Genomic DNA, 24,497 nt, shown 5'->3' with positions numbered 1-24,497 from the left:
GCCCCCAATGCTCCAACAGCTCTTTCACGTCTTTAGCCACAACATACCCACATTGTGCTCCAAGTAATCCGTCCAGGCGCTCCATGAGCAAGTCTCCCATCTTGCTAGGTGCTGGATGATGTGCAACATGGTCGCTTATATGATCTTGGACGAGAGTTCGCCAAAGAACCTCATATCGGCTTTGTTTAGTAGCCTCAGACGTCACTGGACCCTCTGAACAACGCAATAAATCTGAAGGCGGCATTGGAATCAAAGACTCTTCCGGGATCTGGCGCAGTGTTTCCAATAAGTGTCTGCAGTCTGGCCCCATAGTTCCTGGTTGCGGTCTGAATGGTTCCGGACGGATCACTGTGTCGACACGGCAGCCAAACAACCCGAGTCTATCATTTTCCTTGAATACCAACGTAGATGTTCCCAGACCGGACGCAGCTTTGAAGAAGCTGGACGGATGCTTGGTGGGCGTAAATGGGTTGTCCAACTTCAGGAAGCCATCATGTACTTGATAGTCGGGCACCCAGGAGGGCAGACCGTGAGGGTTGCTTGATCGAAACTCTCGGAAATGAAGGAATGAAATTCCTATCTCGAGGGCGATGGCACGAGTGGCTTCGGCGTAGACCTCAGATACTGACTTCAGATAATCCGGGGAGGGAAATATCGACATTCCGTCGGAATTCTTGAAGATTCCATGGAATGCATAAATCTTATCCCGTGGATTAAAGCAGCGCCTGCCACGGAACAGCTGAATCGACATGCCGATATTCCATAGCTCCTGCGAGCTTGGATCTCGCGGAGGCTACGCAGACAGCTAGCATTAGCTGTCATTCCAAACGTGCTTTGTATCAGGGACTCACGGTTTTTGAGCGCTCGTCGGTAAAGAAATCCCTCAGAATGTAAACAGCCAGAAGAGACTCATCGAGCTCGTCGAAGATGCTGTAGTCCAATTTCGCCCGAAACAGCGGCAGGGTGCGATATTTAGACTCCAAAGGAAAGTCACGATGGTCGGTGTTAAACTGTTCTAGCCCATGAGGGATGGCCATCGTTTCGGGATCCAAGAGGTTAGCAATGACCAGCTTTTGAATCTGCAATGTCCAATGCCGGCGCGAGAAATCAATGAACATGCTACAAAAGGCTTCTGTAGAAAACGTGAGAGTACCACAGAGGAAAAAGCAGGTCGGAGACAGGACCCATTCCTGGACTACCCATGCCCTCTTGAACCAAGACCGGCTAAAGAGGAGGTACCAGCCAACAAGGTCCACCAGGTCGATAGGCTCCAGACCAAGCACCTCATAGGCATCAGGGTCGTAGATGTCGAATGTTCGGCACCAATCAATCACCAGGTCCTCATTTTCGGGCCCTATTTCCTCCCGGAGCCGATTGACCACGAGTTGAAGTTTGTCCATGGTTTCAGGTACACCCCTCTTGATGAGCGGCTCCTCGCCGCCAAGCCACATGATTGTAGCACGGGCCTGACTGTAAATACGATTCATAAGAGGGATCTGGTTGGCCTTTTCTTGTAAATCATCCTGGTTGATGCAAAGAGCGTCGATCCATATGTAGGAATAATTGGCATTGTTGGGGCGAAATTGATCTTCGCTAATGGGCTTGATGAATTTCCTCTCGCTGAACTTCCCACGGATAGAAACGAGGGCCGTATACAGATTCGTGGCGACAGACACAGCATGGCCATCGCAGTCAATCTCAAAGGCGGGGGATGCCCAAGCCTCAGCGGAGAGCACATCATTCTTTTCTGTGTAGATCGTACGGGGATCACCCCACGTGTATGAGAGAGCGAAATATTCGGGCGTGTCTGCTAGGTCCGCGAGAACAATTGAACACCGGATGGGTTCATGCATGGACCATGGTTTAGATCCAGTAAAGTTGTAAAGCTTTACAAGCCGAATTGATGTCGGAGTAGGTAGGGGGGTGTAATTGGCACACCGACGTATTTTCTCGAGACAGCCGGCCGGTGGGTTTATGATGGAGACAGGTCCTCCGCTTGAGTCGGGAGGACCTTCGTCGAAGAGGGGATTAGAGGTGTTCTCGTTGTTTGGAAAATCTGCAGTATGGCTTTCTCCACTTACGCCGGAATCAGTCTTCCTTGTGGCCCAAAACTCTTGGACTCGTAATGCGTCTGCCTCCCATGCTTCCATCTGCTCCAGTCCCACAGGATGACTCGCTTCTGCGAAATTTCTGATGGCTGAGAGTGCCTCTTTAGTGAAGGTCGGGCTCATTCTACTGAGAGCTTCCGCAAAATGGTCCCTAGTGAGGAGTCTTTTGCCCTTGTTGTCACCCTCTTCCACAATCTTGTCGCAGATAATAGCCGTTTGCACACATAATGTCCGAATGTCCGATCCTGTCAAGCCAGGCGTCAGGAGTGCGAGTTGATATACGTTAACCGAAGAATGGAGAATTTCCTCCTTCAAGACAGCTGCAAAAACTTTTGCTCTGATTTCCGTAGTGGGAAGTCCCAAGTAGAATTTGCTAGGGACACGACGTAGAACAGCTGTATCCAGGCGTCCAGGAAGATTGGTAGCAATCAGAACGAATGGCGTATCCTTTGACTTCGTCAAACCATCCATTTCGTGTAGCAGTTGGTTGATATCGGCCAGCTCGCGCTGGCGCTGCATCAGTTCTCTGGCTGGGAACATCGATTCCGCCTCATCAATAAAGATGATGCTCGGGGCTAGTAGTCTCCCCAAGTTGAAGAGACCCTTGATTGCTTTAGGTCCCTCTCCCCAATGCTTACTCACGAGGTCGGCCGGTGTGGCACAGATGACGACTGTGCCAGACTCGTGGGCTAGCACACGTGCCAGTTGAGTCTTACCTGTCCCAGGCGGTCCATAAACAAGGGCGCCTCCTGTATGGCTACCTCTCAGGAGACCATAGGATTGTGTGGATTCGCAGCTGTTACTATGGTGATTGAGGATTTCCTTGATCTCCTGCTCAGTCTTGGGATGGATCGCGAGGTCGGACCAGCATGCTCCGATTGTGTGTGGGTCAACCAGAAGGGGCAGCAACTTCTTTTCCCAGAAGTATGGGCTACTCTCTCCGTTGGGCTCTTGAGAATCAATCCAACGAATGACTTTCCGTGCTTTCTCAGGAAAGTTCGTCCACGCATCTGAATATGTGTTAGGACATGCATGATTTACGCCCATCCACGATATGCAAGCGTCCAGATGCTTGATGGTTGACACAAACTTACCGGCCACTTTGTAATAGTTCTTCTCTACCGGAGAATCAGAATGCGCTTGGTTGGAACTCGCCCGCGTGACAGGGCCAAAACGTTTTGTGAACTCCTCGAGTAACGCCAGATCCTTCTGTGAGGTACCTGGCTTTATCTTACCGAATGCTTTGGAAAAGTGCTCGTCCGTCAAGCGCGCCTCAAGCTCCGAGCTTGGTTGACCTGACTCCATATTTTTCTGAACAGCCCAATCAAGGGCCGCTTGGCTACAAAGGGTTTTCAGGTCTGCTCCAGAGAATCCTTCGGTTACGGCGGCAAGATGGTCGATATTGACATGATCCAAGTTGACTCCCTCAAGAAGCAGAAGGAGTATTCGTGTCCTCGCTTTGGCGTCCGGGAGTCCAAGAGAAACCTTGTGCGGCAGTCGGCGTAAGAAGGCGCTGTCGAGATCCATTGGCTTGTTGGTGGCTCCGATGACGAGTGGAGCGCGCTTGTCTTGCACCAAACCGTCCATAGACTGGAGGAACTGGATGACAGAAGCACGCTCCCAGGGTCTATCATTACTGGTGCGGCGGAGGAATAGGGAGTCGAGTTCGTCAATGAATATGATGCATGGGAAGAGCTTTTGCGCCAGGGTAAAGGCAGCGCGAATGCGTTTCTCAGTCGTTCCTACTAAACAGGTTCTGATAGTGGCGGGGTCGACGGCAATCATAATGTGTCCTGTGCTCTTAGCAATCACACGTGCCAGAAGAGTCTTTCCGGTGCCAGGTGGTCCGTAGAGCAAGATGCCTCTGATTTTGACCAAATCCATGATCCCAGACGAGGCTGCTCCAATATCGGGTTGATGCTGCTGCTGCTGTATAATAGTCGTAATGCTTGTCATCACATCCTGGTCGAGAACCACATTGTCGAGTTGTGCATCAAGATCATCTAACAAAGGATTAGCCATGCAGGAGGTAGTGTATAGACCACTAATTAGTCTCGTTATGACTCTTACTTGGGTTAATAATACTGGGCAGTAGCTCTTCTTCGAAGTCGTTGCACTCATACCTAAGCTGACGCAACTTTTCTTCCCACGAACTCTCCGAAGCTTTTTAATATTAACATGACATGCTTGGCTCGTGACGCATCAAATTGTAGAAGAAGCTCACATTCATTGTTGTCTTCGCTGGATTCATCATCGCATTTGTCGGAATTACCCTACGGCTGATCAACAGATTGCAAAGTGACTTCCTAACTGGTTCTAGTTACCTCTGAGTCGCCATCTTCCCCCGTTATCGATGTGTCACTGCCATTGATCCGAAGAAGAATGGCTCGAACATCGCTGGAATCAACCTTCTGCTTTCTAGAGCACCGGGAGAGTAGGCGATTGAACGCTACGTTAACACTCTCCTTAAAATGCACCGAAGCAAACTCGCTTGCAACTCGTTCAGGCAGCAGCGAAAACCAGTCGTGCTGTGGCTCCAGGAGGTCCGGGGGCATCGAAGGGTACTGTGCTAGTTGCGCTTTCAATCTGCGTTTGAAGGATTGAATACGAGTTGCAGCGATAGATCCTTCCCATTCAGACTTTCTCTCATCTAGCCAACCTCTTGGAACGTTCAGTGGCATCAGGGGGATTGTCGTGCCAGGCCGGGAATCGCGAATCTCAACGTAACGTCCGTCTTTTGAAAGCCGATGGCAGTGACAGCTAGATATTTTCCAGGGTATGTCTGGGTGCGAGTCGATGCCGTGTTCATCGGCATCTGTATGCGTTGCGGCCATGACGATGATGACTTTCTCCCCGCCTTTTCTAAGCTGATTGACGGCGTCCTGCAGCCTGCATCCCCACGTCTGGTGGCCATGTTCGGATGGCTCCAGTGATTCCAAGCCATCACGGAGATAGAGAATAGTGGAGCCTGGCTTCGAAACCGAACCATTCAGTGGAGGCTGGGGCGTATGATGAGGAACAAAGCCTTCCCCATCCTCCCTGTGTCCATTCGGAGCCTTTCCCTTCTTTTCAACGGCATCTAGCAAGGCAGACAGCGCATCGTTGCTACGTTTCTTCTCGGCTTCTGTAAGGGAGTCGCTCCAAACCCCGAAATAGCGTTGCGCAGCTTTTTGGGCGATGCTCGAGGTGTCATAGCTGCCAGCGCTGGCGTCAGAGTCGTCGTCACTGTCTCCAAGTTCGTTGTCATCGTCGTTGATATTGGCACTTCCATCACCAGTCTGGTCCTCCTTTTGGTATCTTATCCGTTCAAAAGCTTTCTTTTGGCAATAGAAGTCCAATCCGACATCTTCCAAGTCTTGCACGTTGATCGATACGAGTGAAGATTCCAGTTCCTTGGCCATGAAGATGACAAGCTCGTCCAAGAACTGCAAACCGAATCTCATCTCGCATGATAATGTGATGCTGGATTGGGTGCGGGGTAAGCGGCCTGCGAGATTCACCATTTGTAGAGAGGCTGCGGTGTCTAGGAGGTCCTCCACGACTTCGCGACCAACAGTGAAATAGGTGTCTCGCCCATCGCCGGCAGCCTCAGGTAAGAACTTCTCATCAGGTGTTGCTTCGGTCACGCTTGAACCTTCGACAGCTTCTGTGCCCTCGTCGACAAGCCAGATTCTGGCTTGGGCTTTCTTAAGCTCTTCGGCGGTTTTGATATTGTCGAGGAACCATCGAGGCGCCACGTATCGGAACTCGTCTTCTGTGGAGGTGCCTGGGCCCGCGTCGTTCTGGGCTTTGCCCTGCTCCATGATCTTGTCTGTTGGGGAATTATCTCCGTTGTGAAGTGTGTTACTGCCTTCCGTGTTGGATGATTCTTCGAAGCCCACTCTTCGTGTCTGATAGGTGAGGTAGTAGTAGTAGCATGGTGTTGAACTTTTGCGGACAGTTTTGCTATCTCACTGAGCGATAAAAGGCCGCAACACCCGGCCAAGAGAAATTCGGCCAAGAAAGAGAGGCCTCTCGTATTGGATGAGGCTTGGACAACATATTACCCGCTTCTGTTCTATGCTGCAGCCAACCCTGCTGGCGTACGGGACCACGGGTCACATGCTGCAGGCTGAGGGCAGCATGGGGCCTGGCAAAAAGAGGTAGCCCGCGCGTGCATCTTCTGCGAGAAGTCTTGTTGGTTCCAATGAATGACAGGCCCTAACAACAATAGAGAACCAGCATTCCAGGTCTCCAGCATCCCATTCAGCATGGCCACGGTAGTGATCCTGCCTCAGTGTTGACCAAGGACCGACATCTCTGAAGCTGTACTCAAATGGTTCAACTGCTATTCTGGCATCCAGCGCTGGGCTTCAAAGACCAGAGCAGCTGGTGTAACCTAAGTATTGGCCCACCTTTGAGTCTTGGGGACGCCAGGGGTTAGTCGGGCAACTCGCTCCAGCCTGCCCCTGCAAGATTTTAGCATTCTCACGTCAGCCTGAAGTGGGGGTCAATATGCATGAGGAACAATTGCCAAGTCCATGATCTCTTCAGAGCACCTGGGACTACTTTCTACCCACCAAGTAAGTAAGCCTAATATTCAAGACATTGGAAGGAACCTACAAGTCGCCCAAGGAGGATTCACAAACTCCAGAGAAACCTATGGCTGTTTGAGCGTGGGCTCATAGCGGCTGGATAGAGGTTAAGGTGTCTGCTAGCTCATGTCTCCACGGAGGGTTTGACTCAGTATTCGTACCAACAGTGCCGAATGCCAGGGCGCTTCCAATATCCAACATGCATGAGTTGAGTTGCCAGGTGGAGAAAGGAGGGGTTTGCAATTGATCTGGTTTTAATATGGGCATTGATTTACAGGCCTGGATTGGCACGTCTAGACCCACGAACCTGTCTCGCTAAGATAGGCCCAACCTCCTGCGACTCTGCCAGCAGGCCTGGCCAGCCCTCCAATCGGATGGCCGCCGCTTGAAAAGATGATTCTTCTATCGAGTCTCTCCACGTGTGCGGCACGGAATTTAGTTCTGTATCATGGTACGTTGACGCAGCCTGGTCGTCCAGCTCCGCCTTCGCACCAACGGGACTGACTTGAGAAGTGCAGAGAAGAAGTCTATATACGTAGACAACAGGATCCCTTGCCTGGGTGCTGTTATTGGAATGAATGCTAGCAGCTCTAAACGATGATAATAGCACTGTGAGACTTGCAACTACAGCGGACACGGCACGTTCTAGCAAAGGTATCGTGGCCAACATCGGCGACGGCGCGACACGTTGGAAGGCTCATCCTTACGGTAATCAGTATAGGCACGGGTGCCCTCGGGTAGAAGGTGGTCTTGTATGGCTCATATCCCGGGTTTATGACGCAACAAAAGGATCATTCCCATTGATAAAGCCAGAGAGAAGCACGAAGGGAGAAGAGTTGGGCATCAAGACCAGCAGTGGCTAGGTGACAACACATGTCGCTGCCGTGAACGTCTGTCCGGGGTCTCCACCATACTCAGATCTCGGCCGAAGAAATTCCCATGGTCTCCGCATCCGGGAACCGGCAAGTCGGATCGTTCGCCAAGCATTTGGAATCTCATGTCTCATTGCCAGTGAGTCGGAATCCTAGACATTGTCCTGCATTCTTCTGTCGCACTCCTAAGCTCCTTTAAGAGTGTCCGACAAAAGTTCTTCACATCGCCCTCATCACACAGGTTCCAATCTGGGCAATTTCACGCAGTGCATGCTGGGGTCCGTATTGGGTGGCACGATACGCTCCTGATTTGCTGTGCCCGAAATCCAGCGCGTTCCTCGACATTGACATCCTACCTTATCCATGCATCGATAGCCTCGGCAAAACAATCCAACTAAACGTCCAAAGGTCGGGTCGGGGAATAGGAAATAATTGCACGCCAGAAACGCTATTGCCATCGCCGTTAAGCTAAGGCAAGTAAGCTTCATGGGCAATTAGAAGGCTTTGTTGCCAGCCAGGCAAAACGCCACCTATGCTTTACGGCCAAGGTGCTTCAACAGACTTCGTGGCAAACTTTCCGCGGCGAACAAAGACCGCCAAGAAATCGCTGTTCTATGTTCTCACGAGCATATTGGTGGTGGAATCGAAGTGTCCACCCTTCTATCGTGAACGCACGAGTTCTTGATGTCGACCTCATCATCCAATGTATCACCACATAGCGACCGGCTTTACTCTTAATTCAGCACGGTCTTGACGTGTCAAATAAGCATTTGCTTAGGCTTCAAGATAAGTCGAAGATGCCATATGTGTAGTAGCCATCCCGTAGCGGCCGAGCGTAGACGGCCATATTCGGGTCTTCTCCGTGTCTTAGACGTGGAACGAGCAACACCGCATAGCTTCCAATCAAAGCTCCCTAGAATCCGATTTCAAATATGGAACGTCATCCTCGAGTCCTAGACATGGTAAACACGCGCCGGCCCGCGCTTTCCAGAACAGACACTCCATGTTTACCCACTTTGTCGCACTGCCTCCTCCCTCCCCCGGACTCTGCTCCGTCGAGTCTCGGCGCAACCAACCAGCCCCCGGTGACGCTGATCCTATGTCATCCTTTTAGCCCGTTTCCGATTCTGGTGTCCCTAAGGGACTCGCTAGTCTGCCCGACGTTACACCGGTGGAGAAACATTCCGGGGTTCTGTCGCCAGGCGCCGCCGCTAGTCAGCCCGCCATGAACGACGCCAGGTCCGCGGTCCACATAGCGAGGCGCTAGCACTTCGGCACGTTTGCTTCCCGTCTGTTGTCGCACTTTTATCTGCGCCCGCGACTCGTTTATCGTTGAGCTGTTCAGTCGGTGGTGCACTACTTACTTTTACGGGTGTGCTTATTGGCCCGGCTCATTACCATCACGCTTTACCCTCCCGAGATGGGGATCTGCAGAGATCATGATAGATTCGGCTGGTGCAATTGATAGTTGAACTTCTGTGGTGAGACCGTCTCGGCTTGGAAGGGGCACGTTGACCTTTGCGCATCATCGTGCCAAGCGGTTCAAGCTCTTGAGGGGAGGAAATAGTGGTGTTGGCGGGAATAGTAGCGACTCGGGGAATTGGCCACTGACCTCATGCTTGGGGTCCGGTATATTTAGGTCGTGTAAGATGTTATCACCAAAACAAAAGCAATGCTTAGTTTGATGGCTGAAGAATGGTATATAAGATTCCAAGTCTTCTCCTGCACAAGTTACCTGAAACGAGATACGACAGCGTCAAGATCTTGCCTCAACTCTCGACACTAGTCAACCATACTCACCCTCAACCGTCAAGATGAAGTACCAAACCACCATCCTGGCCACATTGGCCACATCAGCGACAGCTTTCCCCTCTATGATGGGATCCAGACAACAACTTGAGGAGCTCCTCAAGCGCAATCCTGAGCCCGTTGCCAACCCCGAACCTCAACTTCTTGGAGGCGTGATCGGGGGTCTTACTGGTACCATCACCGGACTTCTCGGTGCAGTTGCCCAGAATATCAATCCTGCGAATGCGCGTCCGGAAAAGGGCTTCGAATTCAAAGCCCCTGGTCCCGGCGACAGCAGAGGACCTTGCCCCGGTCTCAACCTGCTCGCCAACCACGGCTACCTCCCCCGCGATGGTCACGTTACTCTTGGCCAGGTCATTGAGGCGACTGCTCGTGGCTTCAACATGGGCGCCGATTTGTCAACTGTCCTTGGCGTCTTCACTGTCCTAGCGGACGGCGATATCGCCACCGAGTCTTTCTACCTGGGTGCTGGACCAGGTGGTGTTGGTGGTCTCAACCGCCATTCGACTGTTGAGGTAAGTCTAAGCGATGTCCCACCTTCGGTCAGCATAATCTAACTAAATCCTGAAGGCCGACATTTCGGTCAACCGTGAGGATTTCTACAACGGATGTGGTGACAACCACCACCTCTCATCCCGCATGTTCAAGCAGAACGTCGACATTGTTGCCAGCAGCGCCAGCAAGCAGTTTGACCTCACCAACATGGGCACACAGTACCAAAAGAACTCCATGTTCTCGCAAAAGTACAATCCATACCTCTACTACTTCCCCTTCCCTTTGATCGTCTCTCTCGGCGCCTTTGCATTCTACCCTCAGGTAAGTCCGCAGTTCACAAATCCTGTGCCTCGTCCTCTGTACTAACTTGTCCCAGTTCATGAGCAACGGAACCTACGGAGCCGGCGGCGTGGCCAACTATGAATCCATCTCCTCCATCATCGGCGCCAAATACGACGACAAGACCGGCGAGTTCCAGTACGTTCCCGAGACCTGGCCCAAGAACTGGTATCGCCGTGCCACTCCCTACGGCGCAGTCCAGACCGTCCTCGAGGGCCTCCTCGACATTTACATCCGCAACCCCGTTGTTCCCGGAGTTGCTCAGCTCGGTACTCCCAACCTCAACGCCACGACGGTCCTTTGCGACCTGTACCAGGGCATGAACTCTGTCGTGCCTCTATTCGTCGCCGGCTCCGAGGAGCAGGTCGCCGCTGCCACCACCTGGGCTATCGCCAAGCTGGACCCCTACTTCAGCAACACTGTTCTTGGATGCCCCCTCAGTGTCTTGTCTCCCAACAGCCCCTCATTCCTGTACCCCAATGCCAAGAACCAGGGCGGCCCGCTCAACACGCCACCAAGTGTTGCGAAGAACATTGGCGACAACGTCTACTACAAGACATACTTCACTACTGCACCTACTTCCCCGGCCTGTTAATGAGACTCAGGCTGCAATGTTTCTGATCGCTTTCGGGGGAAGATGATCACGGCGGGTATGATAGGGTGTAGAAGGGTGGACCATTATTCTAATGACTGTATGACGCGGTTCTGTAAACGTTTGTACCAAGAAGTAATACAAATTTACATATTAAGAAAAACTTCTTTCGTTAAAGGGCGCAAAGTCACTCACCCTGAGGTCAGATTTGCGCAAACTTGCTCATCATAACTGCTCTGCATGGCCGATTGGAACATCTCGGCGACAATCGGGCACTTCTCGGACACTTTTCACAGCTACATATTAGTCACTTCCAGCATTCGGAACAAAGGTCAAATCTAATGATCAAATCTTCACTAACTCGAGGCTTTTGTTACCCTAATACTCATTACGCTAGCGAAATGTCTGCTTCAGACCGGGACATGATTGCCACCTCTCGTGGGATGCTAGCCAAGATGGCATCGCCATTGCTGACTCAGATGGGTATCACGAACATCACATCCCAACCGGTGCATTTCTTCGACAACGCATGTGGGACCGGGGTTTTGACTCAAGAGCTGCATTCAATGTTGTCCAATGATATCGTCCAGAAGAGCTCTTTTCTGTGCGCAGACAAGGCTCAGAACATGGTTGACATAGTGAAGAAAAGAGTCGCCGACGAGGGTTGGACTAACACAAAAGTTACGACCTTGGATGCAATGGTATTTTCTCCCATCTGTAAAAGCTTAAAGACTTATGCTGATCTTTGCGCAGAACACTTTTCTTCCTAATGACACTTTCACGCATGTTGGGCTCGGCATGAGCCTTCACATGATACCAGACCCAGACGCTGTTTTAAATGGTCAGTCCACACACCATATCTGGTCTCGACTTAAGTCTAACACAAGTTACCACAGACTGCAAGCGTATTCTCAAGCCAGGGGGCATCCTCGGCGCCACAACCTTCCATCGCAACAACATCTTCTGGGTCCCAGACATGCGCTCCGCCTTCGCCTCATTCCCCTTCACAGCCCCCTTCCCAGACGAAGTGCCCATGCAGCTCCATGCCCAGGGGGTTTGGACAGATGCCGTGTGGATCGAGGAGCATCTCAGAAGCCAAGGCTTTCGGGACGTCGTAGTGAAAGTTGCCGCCAGGAAGCACCACGTGAAGAGCGCCCAGGACTTCGTTGCCACTTTTGGGGTGATGCTTGGTTGGTTTTTGGCGTCATGGTGGGATGAGAAGACGCGAAAGGCGCATCCTGTGAGTGAAGTAAGGGCGTTGGTGGAGAAGCATTTGGAGGAAAAGTACAACGGCGATGATTGGGATGTCGAGTGGACGTTGATCGTCTCTACGTGTGTTGTTGACAAGGGTTCTGAGCATGACGTCTGAGCATTGGACCTATGCACACCACCTATGTAGATAGTATGTCAGTCAAAAGATACGAAGCATGCTGTCGAATGGTGGGCCTTAATTCTTCGCATTCCATAGCTGCTGCTCTTTGTGTGGTGTTAGGTGTGGCGCCAATGTGTATTTAGCCTCAGCAAGACAGAAATGCTATCACATACGACCATACCCATTGGAGAACTCGGGATCCCGTCCGCTCTCCCATCGATAAACCAGTGAGGGCTGGAGTAGTAGTCGGGTCGGTGACGACCGGCGAATGCCCGGTGTTGTATGTAATTTTGTTTTTGCTCTTGTTTTTAGGTGAAGGTGGGTGACGATACGCGACCCTTTGGCCCGTGAGACGTTCCCAACACAGCGACCTAACCCAGGTTCAAATCAAGAGACTTCCATAACTAGTAATAGTGCCCTAAAGAGGACGAATCTGAGAAAATATCGTGGTATTCCGTCTGACAAGTGCCTCTTGGGGGGTCGTAATCGAGCATCAACTCCTCAGTGAACTTGGCAGGCCAATGGCACACAGTGAATTTGAAGCATTTGAGGTCGATATAGCTGTAATCGATCTAAAACGTCTGATAGCCCTCTTGTTGTCCCAGACTGATGCCTAAACTTGCCTACCTACCTACTGGGTCGCGTTCACATATCTAAAATAAAACTTGAGCGCGTGAGACTAGCCTACCTTTCGGCGTGCTCGACAGCCCAGAGTAAGTCAGCACTGCTTCAAGACTAGGTCCTTCATGTCGTGGGTGGCTTCATTATGGCAGGATTCCCGCATATAGTGGGTTGCCTCTGGCAGTCAAGCGACCGCGTGTGCATCTCGGTTGCGGGGCCTTTCATACGGAGCATTTCAGGCTTCATGGAAATGAATCGCAAGATGATGATGTAGCAAGGTCTCTGAGAGAGGCGGTGATGCGAGAGCGGACTAAGGATCTGCGCATGCCTCTTCTCTGGGCGCCGTTCATTCATTACGGTATGCAGGGCACGGAAGGGTAGTTGGTCAGCATTAGAATGACAGGCCTCGCTAGCCTGAGACAGACATTCTCTCTTTCAGAATTATATATTGGAGAAAATTTACATTGAAGTTAATCTAATACATTGAGTCAGCGAGTAAACAATTGTGTATCGGAGTGGTCAGCGGGGGTTTGCGGAGGTTTGCGGAGATCGGAAAGTTTACCGTGTTTGGTGGCAGATATTCAGATCACGTTGTCAGCTCTTTGACCCTTTTCACCCCCCTCTTACATGATTAGTTACACATGCGGACTCAAATTTGTCAGTGGGCAAAATGATTGCGGAGTTATTGTTCTATGTCACACGCATGTCACGACGTTCATTGGGCTCGCGTCAACTATATTACCCCTCGCCGCCGTGCTCTTGATCGTGCCAAGTGTTGATTAACAAGCAATAAGAAAGATTCGATTCATACTCGTAGAATTTTTCCAATTATCGTTCCACGTCGCACCGGAAATATGCCTCGGGATCCCGTTCCTGCCCCAACGGCAATTGCCCACATTGGCTTGCGAACGAGATACCCAGATAAATTGGTCTCTTTTTACCAAGTCCTTCTCGGTGCAAGAGTGGTTCTCGCCAACGACTTCATCTCCGTTCTCACCTGGGATGAAGAGCATCACCGTCTCGCCATAATCCACGACGACACGGCCGTTCCAAAGCAGACCAACACGAGCGGAGTGGATCACATCGCTCTCAAATTTGCTTCGGCCAAAGACCTTGTGCAAGTGTACCGTCATGCAAAGGAGGCAGATATCACGCCAAAGTTCTGTCTCAACCACGGCGTGACAACAAGTCTGTACTACACGGACCCCGACGGAAACAATATTGAAGCACATATCGAGGCCTACAGTGACCCCGACGATGTGCAGAGGCACATGAAGGCGATAGACCCAGCCAACATTAGAGCAGTGAGATTCGATCCTGAGGACCTTCTTCGGAGGGTCGAAGCTGAGGAGGACGATGAAAGCTTGAAGAGGGCTGGGCTCCTTGGCCCACAGCCAGCTTCAATCGGTACTTCAGCGGCTGAAGTGGCTGCTGGCGGATAGTGAGATGCAACCATTCTTGAACAGAACTCGCTGTACGAAAGCCTCAATATGGCCTTGATGTAATTAATCATCAAAGCAAAGTAGTAATTCAATAGCTGCCCCCTCACAGGTCAATCCAGATCTATCATAATGCAAAACCCAAGTCTTCATAGAAGGCCTCCATCTTCGCCTCCCTCCCAAGAAAATCTTGTAAAGTAGTCATCTCCGGCTGGCTGCCACCCTTCTCTAACACCGCGTATCGATACTTTCGACCCGCTTCCACACTCATGGGATCGCTTTTGAACACGGTCGAGAAGATGTCTTGCGCATAAACGTTTGAACTAAGCAACGGATTAGAAAGGTCCAAAGCTGAAACTCAAAAGCACTTACAACAGGTAGCTGTAGAACCCAGCGTCATACTCGTTCATCAAGTGACCGATGTTGGTGTATCCGTGCCCCCACTCATCGCCGGCACCCAAGGCGGAAAGGTCCTCGGTCGGGACGATCTCCCTTCGAAGACGATTCCATAACGCTGTGAAAGTCTGATTCTCATCGAAATCGTCGAGCTGATGGACAGCCATATCGAAAGTTCCGATGAAGAGCTGATGCAGAGTGCCCAGAGCCGTGTTCGCATGCTTCGCTTTCAGAAGGCTTTGAACCATTGCTCGCGGCAATCTCTTCGGTGGCTGCACGAGACCTTCTTTCTTCCCCGTCTTTGACTTCCAGTTACTGAAGTAATCGCCAGAAAGATATGAGTAGTGGTTACTGAGAGACATGATTTGTTCGGGCGTCCAGCACCAATTCTCCAGGACTTGGCTCGGCGCCTCGCCAAAGTCAACAACAGTACCCATCGGCCCATGAAAACGTGCGAATTTGGTGCGGGATACAAGGTCATGAATGCCGTGACCCAATTCGTGGAAAAGAACAACGACGTCCGTATGACGCAGGAGGGTGGGTTTTGAGGCGCTTGGGTGCTGAAAGTTGCAGACCAGAGCTGTAGATGGGTAGTGTTTGGTTCCATCCTCTTCGACATACCCCTGAAAGTGTTAGTGTAAGTTTACAGAACACAAAAGAGAAGGAATCTTACAGGTACGACGCTGAAATTGGATGGGTTTGAATATTTCCCATCGCGGCTGTAGAGGTCCAGATAGAGGTTTCCCAGGAATCCGCCGCCTTCTTCATCTTTGTCCCAGACAGAGAAAATCTGTACATCATGGTGCCAGACTAGATCATCTCCTTTCCCAGTGGAAGACAGTGAAGCTCTCTCCTCATCCAAGATCTCATGAAACACCATACCAAACAGCTGCTCAAAGATCCCGAGCATCCCATGCGCAGTCGACTGCAATGGGAAGTACTCCGATATCTTCGCCTGGTCCACTGCATAGTCTTGTTGTAAGAGCATGTTGTCGTAGTATGGATTGTCCCAAGTGAAGTAGTGCCCATCAAACTCTTCACCCCTCGCCTCAACATTGCCCCTCTTAAGTCGGAGTAGGGTCTCAACGTCCTTCTTCGCAGCCTCTGTCAACTTCAAGCGGAGAGAGCTCAAGAAGCTGTTCACCCTATCCGGTGTTTCTGCCATCTTGTCCTCCACGCTCAGCGCTGCATGGTTCGGGTAACCCAACAAAAGCGCTGCTTCGTGACGGAGTTGCATAACTTCCTTGAAGATAGCAACGTTCGCCGGACAGCGGTTGTCATATGCCAGTCTAGCCTTCTGACGAGTAGTTGGGTTCTTCACTGTTCTGAGAACGGAGCTAAGGTCCATAGGTATCTCGATCTTGAGCTTTGTTATGACCTGTTATGTATAGATAACAGTTGACCGACCTACTTAGGTAACGGGCGGCTAGGATAGGATATTTATACTATAGGATTATAGGAATAATAGGGACTTATTTAGAAAAATAGAAGAACTATAGTATAAGTTATATAATAATAAGATAAGACTAAGTAAATAGTATAGATTACTAAGTACTTAGTAAGGACTACTAAGTACTTATTAGTAATTACTAAGTACTTACTAATACTTAGTTAGGAATTAATAAGTTAGATAAAGGAACTATTTAAGACTTATATATAGTATAACCTTAAGTTTAACTTATAATTAGACTTCTATAGCTCTTTAGTAATTAACTTAGTATTTATTCTTATAGATATTCTTAACTTACCTTTACTATAAATTATTTATTAAACTTAAGATTAATTACTTTAGTCTCTAAAGATCTAATTTATAATTAGTCTATAATTTATAACTTAGACTATAACCTTAATATACTATTATAATATATTAATCCCTAGTTTCTATTAGTAAACCTTACTATTAGATAGTTAACTATAATACTTTAATTACTCTTATTTAGTAAGTTAACTATTAATACCTACTAATAATAAAATAATAAATATATCTTTATATACCTCTACTAAGTTACCTACTCTAGGAACCTCCTCCTCTTTATAGTAGCTAGTTTAGAACCTAGCTAAAGAACTTAAAGGAGCTTTTATAGTAGTAGACTTTAATAATAAAGTAATTTTAAAGAAAGATACCTATAAACGCCTTTAAACTAGAGTTAAGAAGGGAGATAATAATATTATTAAGGTTTAAACTATATATAATAATACTACTATAGAACTTTAAAGCCTTAAAGAAATAATATAATAACTAAGAAATAGCCCTTAGTATATTATAAACTTAGAAAATAAAGTTATCTAACTTAGAGGATAAAATAGTAATACTAATATTAAAGAACTCTAAGAAGAAATCTATACTTTATATATAACTATTAATATTATTATAACCCCTATTAGAGGATAATAGAAGTTTAAATTTAGTGCCCTAATTACCTATAATAGTACTTTTAGATAACTTAAGTTATTCCTAATTTAAGTTAAAAACTATTAAAACTTCTATTATAGAGATTTTACTAGCTAAATTAAAAAAGTTATTTATATTACTACTTACTTATAAGGATAAACTTTTAAATAATTTAAACCTATTTAGGAAGAATTCCTTAAGTATAAAACCTTAGATAAATACTCTACTAAAACTTATAATATCTATAGTAACTTTAAAGGATTTAAAGATACCTTCTACTCTTTCTTCTAAAACCTTAATAAGAAATAATAAGCTAAAAAAGACCTTATATAGCTATAATAGATAAAGTTAACTAAAGAATATATTACTATATTTAGATAACTTAGTATCTAACTTAATTTTACTAAAGAAACTAAGATCTTTATATTCTATTAAGGACTTAAGGATAAAATTAAAGATAAGATTATTAAGATTAACTATTCTAAAGACTTTCTTTAATATACTAACCTTACTATTAAGATTAATAATTAACTTTTTAAGTATTATAAGGAAAAAGGTGAAAAATAATAAGGATTAAATTCTAAATATAAGTATTAATAATAGCTTTAGTAGAAGTTTAACCCTTAATAGAATAATAATAAACCTTATAATAACTAAAATAATACTTACTAGAGTATTACTTATAGATAATATAGTAGACCTATAGATCTTAGTATAATAATTAAACTTAATAATAAAAAACCTTAAAACTCTAAATATTATAACTATAATAAATAAGGATATATTACTAGAAACTATAAATAGCTTAAGAAGTTTCCTTAGAAACTAGTAGCTAAATAACCCTAATAGGTTAATACTATTACTAAAAACCTATATATATCTTAATCCTAAACTAAATATTATAATAATAACTATTAAATTTATCTTAAAGATAAAGAAATATTAAGATACTACCTAAAGGATAGTAACTCTAGATAGTTAGGATATAATATAACTACCTTAGATATATATCTAAAAACCTTAGTAATAATATATACTAGTAATAATAAGATTTAAAAGAAAATTAAGGAATAACTAAACGAAATACTCTAAGTATAATAACTCTAATTAATTCTTAGTTTTACTCTAAAAATAACTAATAACTAAAATTAGACTAATTATAGACTCCTAAACTAAACTACTTATATAATATTTAAAAAACTAAAAAATAATAATAAATAGAGACTCTCTTACCTCTAAATAGCTAAAGAAATATACCTAAAAAGGATCTAAGAAGAGCCTTATAACTTATTTTAAGAAAGATAACTTAGTACTATATTTTTATATATAGAATAAAGAAAGTAAGTATATAGAAATCCTATTAGAATTAAATAAATTAATTAGGAACTCTAAAAATAGATAAGAGAGAAATCTAATAATAAACTAGATTACTAATATAACCCCCTAGAAGAATAGTAACTATTTACTCTTATAAATAATTAGATTTTTAGAGAAGGAGAGAGCTCTCCTTATAACTTAGATAAACCTTATAACGTTATATATTAATATACTTAGGTAGAGATCGCCTATAAACTTACCTTTAATATAGATAATATTAACTCTAAAGAGGAATCTAAGAAGAATAATATACCTAAGTAAATTATATATAAGTAAATTAACTTATATAATAATAAATAGTTTATTAAACTTTATAGTATACCTAATATTAAGCTAAAAACATATTATACCTTATAACTTAGAATTAAAGATCACTTATACCTTAGAATTACTAACCCTAACTATTAATACCTCTTTTAGGTATAATATTTCTTTAACTATTATAAAATCTATATAAGAGATAAGTATAACTACTATTTCTAACCTAAGCAATATAATAATAATCCTTTATAAAATATCTATACTATATATACTTTCACTAAATAGGAACTTAGAAAGTTTAATAGTAATATTACTATATTTACCTTAAGTTAATAATTTCCTATAAAATACCTCTATAATAAATAGATAAAATAGGATAAATATTAATATAATAAGTATTAGATCTACTATAAGGAAAAAGTATATACCTAGAGAATTATAAAGAATAAACCCTAACCCCCTTAGGTTAGATATTATAAAAATAACTTTATAAAGGTATAAAGGAAAAGAAAGTAAATTACCTACCTAAAACACCTAGAATAGTTAAAAAACTAAACTTACTTATTAATATAGAACTATAATAAGCAATAAGGAAAAAGTTTATCTACTAAATATTATAAAGATATTAAAGTAATATAAAACTTAAAGTTATTATTAATTAATAGATAATACTTATACTAATTAATAGTAAAGCTAAAGTAAACTTTATTACCTCCTAAGTTATTAATAAGTTAAAAGTACTATAAAGAGGAAAAAAATAACTATATTAGTTATATATAGTAGAAGGAGAAGAATTTAAGTATAAAGGAGGTACTATCTATAATAAAACTATACCCCTTAAAATAAGCTACCTAAATTAAAAAGAAAAAATCTAATTTAATATTACTAACTTAAGAATATATAATATAATACTAAGACTACCTTAGCTATAAATAAGTAACCTATAAATAAATTAAAGTAAAGGCTAACTCTATTAGGACTATAATAACTTAATCCCTAAGTAACCTTATTAAAAATAGGCCTTAAATAAACTAATACTATATAAAATAACTAGATAATATATCTACTACCTTAAGGTAAAAAAAGCTATATTATAACTATTAATAATAATAGATCTTAAATAAAAGAATAATCTACTTCTATCTATCCTAGAAGAATATAGAATTTATAAGAAACTCTTTATAGCTAAATTAGAGACTAAACTACCTAAATATATTAGTTTTAATTATAAAATCCCCCTTAAAGAAGGGAAAGAACTATAATTTAATAAGATCTATAGACTTAACCTAATAGAGATAGAAGCCCTAAATAAATACCTTAAAGAAAACCTTAAGAAAGGTTATATTAAACCTTTAATATTACTAATAAGAAACTTAATCCTATTTATACCTAAGAAGAATAGAAAACTATAGCTATATATTAACTATTATATATTTAATAAAATAATAATTAAAAATTATTACTTACTACCCCTTATAAATAAAATAAAATAACTTCTATATAGAGCTAACTAATTTATAGCCCTTAATCTTAAAAAAGCTTATAACCTAATCTAAATAAAATAAAGTAAAGAATAGAAAACTACCTTCTAGATATAAAAAAGATATTTTAAATACCTCGTTATACCCTTTAGTCTCACTAACACACCTATAATATTCTAAAATATAATTAATATAGTACTATATAAGTATGTTAATATCTATATAGTTATCTACCTAGATAATATCTTTATCTTTTTACTTATACTTAAAAAGTATAAAGAAGATATTTACTATATCTTATAAGCCTTCTAAGAAGCTAAACTCTTAGTTAAACCTAAAAAAAGTAAATTTTATATATAAAAAGTAAAATACCTTAGATTTATTATTACCTCTAGAAAGGTTTATATATTAGAAAATAAGGTTAAAGATATTAAGGAATAGCTAGTACTTAATAACCTTAAAGAAGTCTAAGGATTCCTAAGGTTTATTAATTTCTACTGCAAATTTATTAAAAACTATAGTAAGATTAATATAGCTCTCACTAGCCTTAGCTGTAAAAACATACCCTTCATATAAGAAGAACTATAATAAATAGTATTCTAAAAGATTAAAAACCTTATTACTAGTAAACCTATCCTAATTATCTTAGATCTAATAAAACAGTTTGAAGTAGAACTTAATATATCTAACTATATAATTAGAGTATAGCTATTGCAATAAAACCTAAAAGGATAACTATACCTCTATGCTTTCTTATTATAGTTAGCTATCTAACAGTAAGGTCTACTAATAGAAGTTAGGGATTAATATATTATAACAGTACACTAGGTTATAGTTTAGATTATAGGTTATAGGCTATAGTAGATTAGGTTTTTAGAGGCTAAAGTGATCAGTCTTAAACTTAATAAATAATTCGCAGTAAAGGTAAGCTAAGAGTATTTATAAGGATAAATACTAAGTTAATTACTAAAGAGCTATAGAAGTCTAACCTTAAGTGAGGCTTAGGTTATACTATATATAAGTCTTAAATAGTTCCTTTATCTAGCTACTAATTCCTAACTAAGTACTAGTAAGTGCTTAGTGATTACTAGTGAGTACTTAGTAGTCCTTATTAGTTACTTAGTGATCTATACTATCTACTTAGTCTTATCTTATTATTATATAACTTATACTATAGTTCTTCTATTTCTAAATAAGTTTCTACTATTCTTATAATCCTATAGTATAAATATTTTATCTTAGCTACCTAATACTTAAGGTAGGTTAACTAACTATTATCCTTACTTATAGGTTATAATATTAAATCCTCCCTCTAAAGGTCTTACTTTTAAGACTTAATATAAGTAGGTTATTAGTCTTAGGTTAGGGATCTATTAATTATACTTCCTATTTTTACTTATAATATTAACACTATATTAGGTTGTGTTACTAATAATCCTATAGTTTCCACGCTCTATCGCTATTATTATTCTCTTAATATTACTAAGAACAGTTTTAAAGTTATACTTTATTATTATTATTACTTAAAGGGTTTGTATTATAAAATACTACTAAGTTTGCTAGTCTATAGGGAGTGTATTACTATTAGTAGTACTTATTGCTCTTATAATACTTCTAATAATACGATCTACTAGTATAGGTTTTTATCTTTTATTATTAGTTCTTTTTTACTAACTTATTATAGTAGAGCGATTAATAGTGGAATCTTATTATTTAGATGATAAGGAGGAGGAAATTAAGGAATTATTTTGAAAGAGAATAGAGGTGCTATAAAAGGTATAAGCTAAAGTAAATAAGGTGCTTATAAAGTTAGATTATATTTATAAGGCGAAGTAAATAATTTTTAAAAAGGGTTATAAGGAGACCTTAGTAGTTATAGATGAGGATGAGGTAGTTAAGAATCTTCTAGCTAAGTTTTCCTTAGTTTTAGAGGTATAGTTGTTAGGTACTTCTAAGGTTTTAGATTTAGATTTAATCCTTAATTAGAATCTTAGTATACTGAATTTCTTATTAGGGGGATCTTAGTTATACTCTAGTATTCTTAAGTAGATAAATAATTTTTTATTTACTTTATAATTATTCTAGTAACTATATATATAAGTAGGTAGTTTTAGAGGTATAGGGAATTATATATATAAGTAGCGTTTGCATCTTTCCTCTATTTCCTATTATTATTATTTATATTGTTCCTTATGAATTCTGTTATATTCCTACTATTCTTTTAGGGTTATAGGTAGGCTTAGTCTATCCTTAAGGTTTATATTATTAAGTGTGTTAATATAGTCTTTAATCTTATTGTAATAATTAAGTAGGTTATTATCTAGTTCTTATATATTATCTTTATATCTATAGTTTTTCTATTTAATAAGGTATTCCTATTTGTTATCTCTATACTAGTAGTTAAGTAGCTTTTCTACTTTATACTCTAGCTTATTATCTTCTATAATAATAAAGTTGTTTATTTATAATTCTTATAGTACTAGCTTAAGAAGTGAAATATAGAATACTAAGTAGTATTTTATAGTTTCTAAGAGTTTAAGTTTATAGTTAACTAGTGAGATAACTTATAAGATTTTAAAAGGTTTAAGTTTTTTATAATTAAGTTTATCACTTAGTCGTTTTATTTTAATATTTCGCTATATAAAATAAGTGCTATCTCTCTCTTTTAAGGTTAGTCCTTTAATCCTTTATTTATTACTAAATTTTAATATTTATTATTAGATAAATTTAAGTTCTTTATATATATTATCTTAGATATCCTTAATTTATTATACTAAGGTAGTAGCTTTAACTATAGCTAGGCCTACTTAGGGTTCTCTATAAGTAGTTAGTTTAAAACTATAGTTAAAATAGAAAGGAGATTCCTTAGTACTTTCTCTAATCGCACTATTATAGGTAAACTAAGTAATTAGTAGTAGTATAACCTAATTATCTTAGTTATAATTAATATAGGTATAGAGGTATATTTTAAGGATTTAGTTAATTTATTCTATTTATCTATTAGTCTATAGATAAAATACAGTAGATATTAATTATTTAATACTAAATTATAATATTATTAACTTCTAGAATTTAGAAATAAAGATCTTATCTTAGTCTAATATAATTTCCTTAGGTGTTCTATAGTTAGTAATAATATACTTAAAGAAGGTATATATATATTCTTTAGTATTATTTACTTCTTTATATAGGATAAAGTAAGTATACTTTATAAGTTAGTCTATAATAATAAGAATACTATTAAAATATACTCCTATAAGGAGTTCTCATAACTTTAGTAATTTAATAATAAAGTTAAGAGATATAGATTATTAAGTAGTTTAGGGTATAGGTAAAGGTTATAGTATACTATAAGATTAATATTAAGTAGGTTTACTTTTTAAGTATACCTCATAATTCTTAATTACTTTTACTATATATTCTCTTATAACCTTTTCTCTATACTATTATTATAGTTATTTCTAAGTCTTTATAATTCCTTAATAACTATATATAAGGTGTATATAAAATTCTATAATTACTTTATTATCTAATTTATTAGTTAGGCTAATACTAAATTATCTAGCTATTATTAGGAGTTTAATTATTAGTATTAGGTCTCTATTATTTTATTATTTAAGAATTACTTAGGTTTCTTTAGGTATTAGGATATTATAGTTTAGTTATTAGCTAAAAGCGTTTACTCTACTATTATCTAATCCCTTTTAATAGATTATTTAAAAGTTAAATTCTAAGAGGAATTCTAACTATTAGATTTATTATTTATTAAGTACTTTTAAGGTTATAAAGTATAAGAGATTCTTATAGTCTGAGTATATAAATACTTTATAAATTATTCCTAAAAGTTTAAATCTCTACTCTTTAAAGGCTTTAATAATTACTATAAGTTCTTTATTATAGATCTAATAGTTAAGCTCTAGTCTATAGAGCTTATAAGAGAAGAAAGTATATAAGTATAAATATCCTTCTAAATCTTATTATAATAGTTACGCTCTAATTATATAGTTAGATATATTAGGTTTTATTTTAAACTATTTTATTAGATCTAAAATAATTAGGATAGGTTTACTAGTAATAAGGTCCTTAATCTTCTAGAATACTATCTATTATAGTTCTACTTATATAAATAGTATATCTTTATAACTAAAGCTAATAAGAGCTATATTAATCTTACTATAGTCTTTAATAAATTTATAGTAGAAGTTAATAAAACCTAAGAATCTTTAGACTTCTTTAAAGTTATTAAGTATTAGTTATTCCTTAATAGTTTTAACTTTATTTCCTAATATATAAACCTTTCTAGAAGTAATAGTAAATCTAAGGTATTCTACTTTTTATATATAAAATTTACTTTTTTTAGGTTTAACTA

The 24,497-nt window shown here is 40.9% G+C and overlaps 5 protein-coding genes across 5 annotated transcripts; 3 read left to right on the top strand and 2 right to left on the bottom strand.

Annotated features, from left to right (window-relative positions):
* Positions 1 to 345: 345 nt before the first annotated feature.
* GCG54_00005502 (Cell division control protein 48) lies at positions 346 to 5,911 on the bottom strand (the record flags this gene model as incomplete). The annotated part of the gene is made up of 7 exons (XM_045405524.1): positions 346 to 348; positions 401 to 793; positions 852 to 3,118; positions 3,203 to 4,152; positions 4,232 to 4,271; positions 4,333 to 4,381; positions 4,433 to 5,911. The coding sequence occupies 7 exons, from the start codon at positions 5,909 to 5,911 to the stop codon at positions 346 to 348; spliced, it is 5,181 nt and encodes a 1,726-aa protein (XP_045260505.1).
* A 3,457-nt stretch (positions 5,912 to 9,368) lies between these two features.
* Positions 9,369 to 10,792, top strand: GCG54_00005501 (Aromatic peroxygenase; the record flags this gene model as incomplete). Its single annotated transcript, XM_045405523.1, has 3 exons — positions 9,369 to 9,878; positions 9,934 to 10,179; positions 10,235 to 10,792. The coding sequence occupies 3 exons, from the start codon at positions 9,369 to 9,371 to the stop codon at positions 10,790 to 10,792; spliced, it is 1,314 nt and encodes a 437-aa protein (XP_045260504.1).
* Positions 10,793 to 11,130: 338 nt separating this feature from the next.
* On the top strand, positions 11,131 to 12,158 carry GCG54_00005500 (Methyltransferase tpcH; the record flags this gene model as incomplete). Its single annotated transcript, XM_045405522.1, has 3 exons — positions 11,131 to 11,490; positions 11,543 to 11,630; positions 11,686 to 12,158. 3 exons carry the CDS (start codon positions 11,131 to 11,133, stop codon positions 12,156 to 12,158), a joined length of 921 nt encoding a protein of 306 aa, XP_045260503.1.
* Positions 12,159 to 13,636: 1,478 nt separating this feature from the next.
* Positions 13,637 to 14,224, top strand: GCG54_00005499 (Biphenyl-2 3-diol 1 2-dioxygenase 2; the record flags this gene model as incomplete). Its single annotated transcript, XM_045405521.1, has 1 exon — positions 13,637 to 14,224. The coding sequence occupies one exon, from the start codon at positions 13,637 to 13,639 to the stop codon at positions 14,222 to 14,224; it is 588 nt and encodes a 195-aa protein (XP_045260502.1).
* Positions 14,225 to 14,348: 124 nt separating this feature from the next.
* On the bottom strand, positions 14,349 to 15,995 carry GCG54_00005498 (Saccharolysin; the record flags this gene model as incomplete). The annotated part of the gene is made up of 3 exons (XM_045405520.1): positions 14,349 to 14,544; positions 14,594 to 15,240; positions 15,291 to 15,995. Coding segments are annotated over 3 exons (1,548 nt in total), but the record flags the coding sequence as incomplete, so codon positions are not given.
* Positions 15,996 to 24,497: the final 8,502 nt, after the last annotated feature.

This window comes from Colletotrichum gloeosporioides, assembly GCF_011800055.1.
Source record: "Colletotrichum gloeosporioides strain Lc1 chromosome Unknown consensus_67, whole genome shotgun sequence".
NCBI lineage: Eukaryota > Fungi > Ascomycota > Sordariomycetes > Glomerellales > Glomerellaceae > Colletotrichum > Colletotrichum gloeosporioides.
This window is presented reverse-complemented; position numbering and strand designations above follow the sequence as displayed.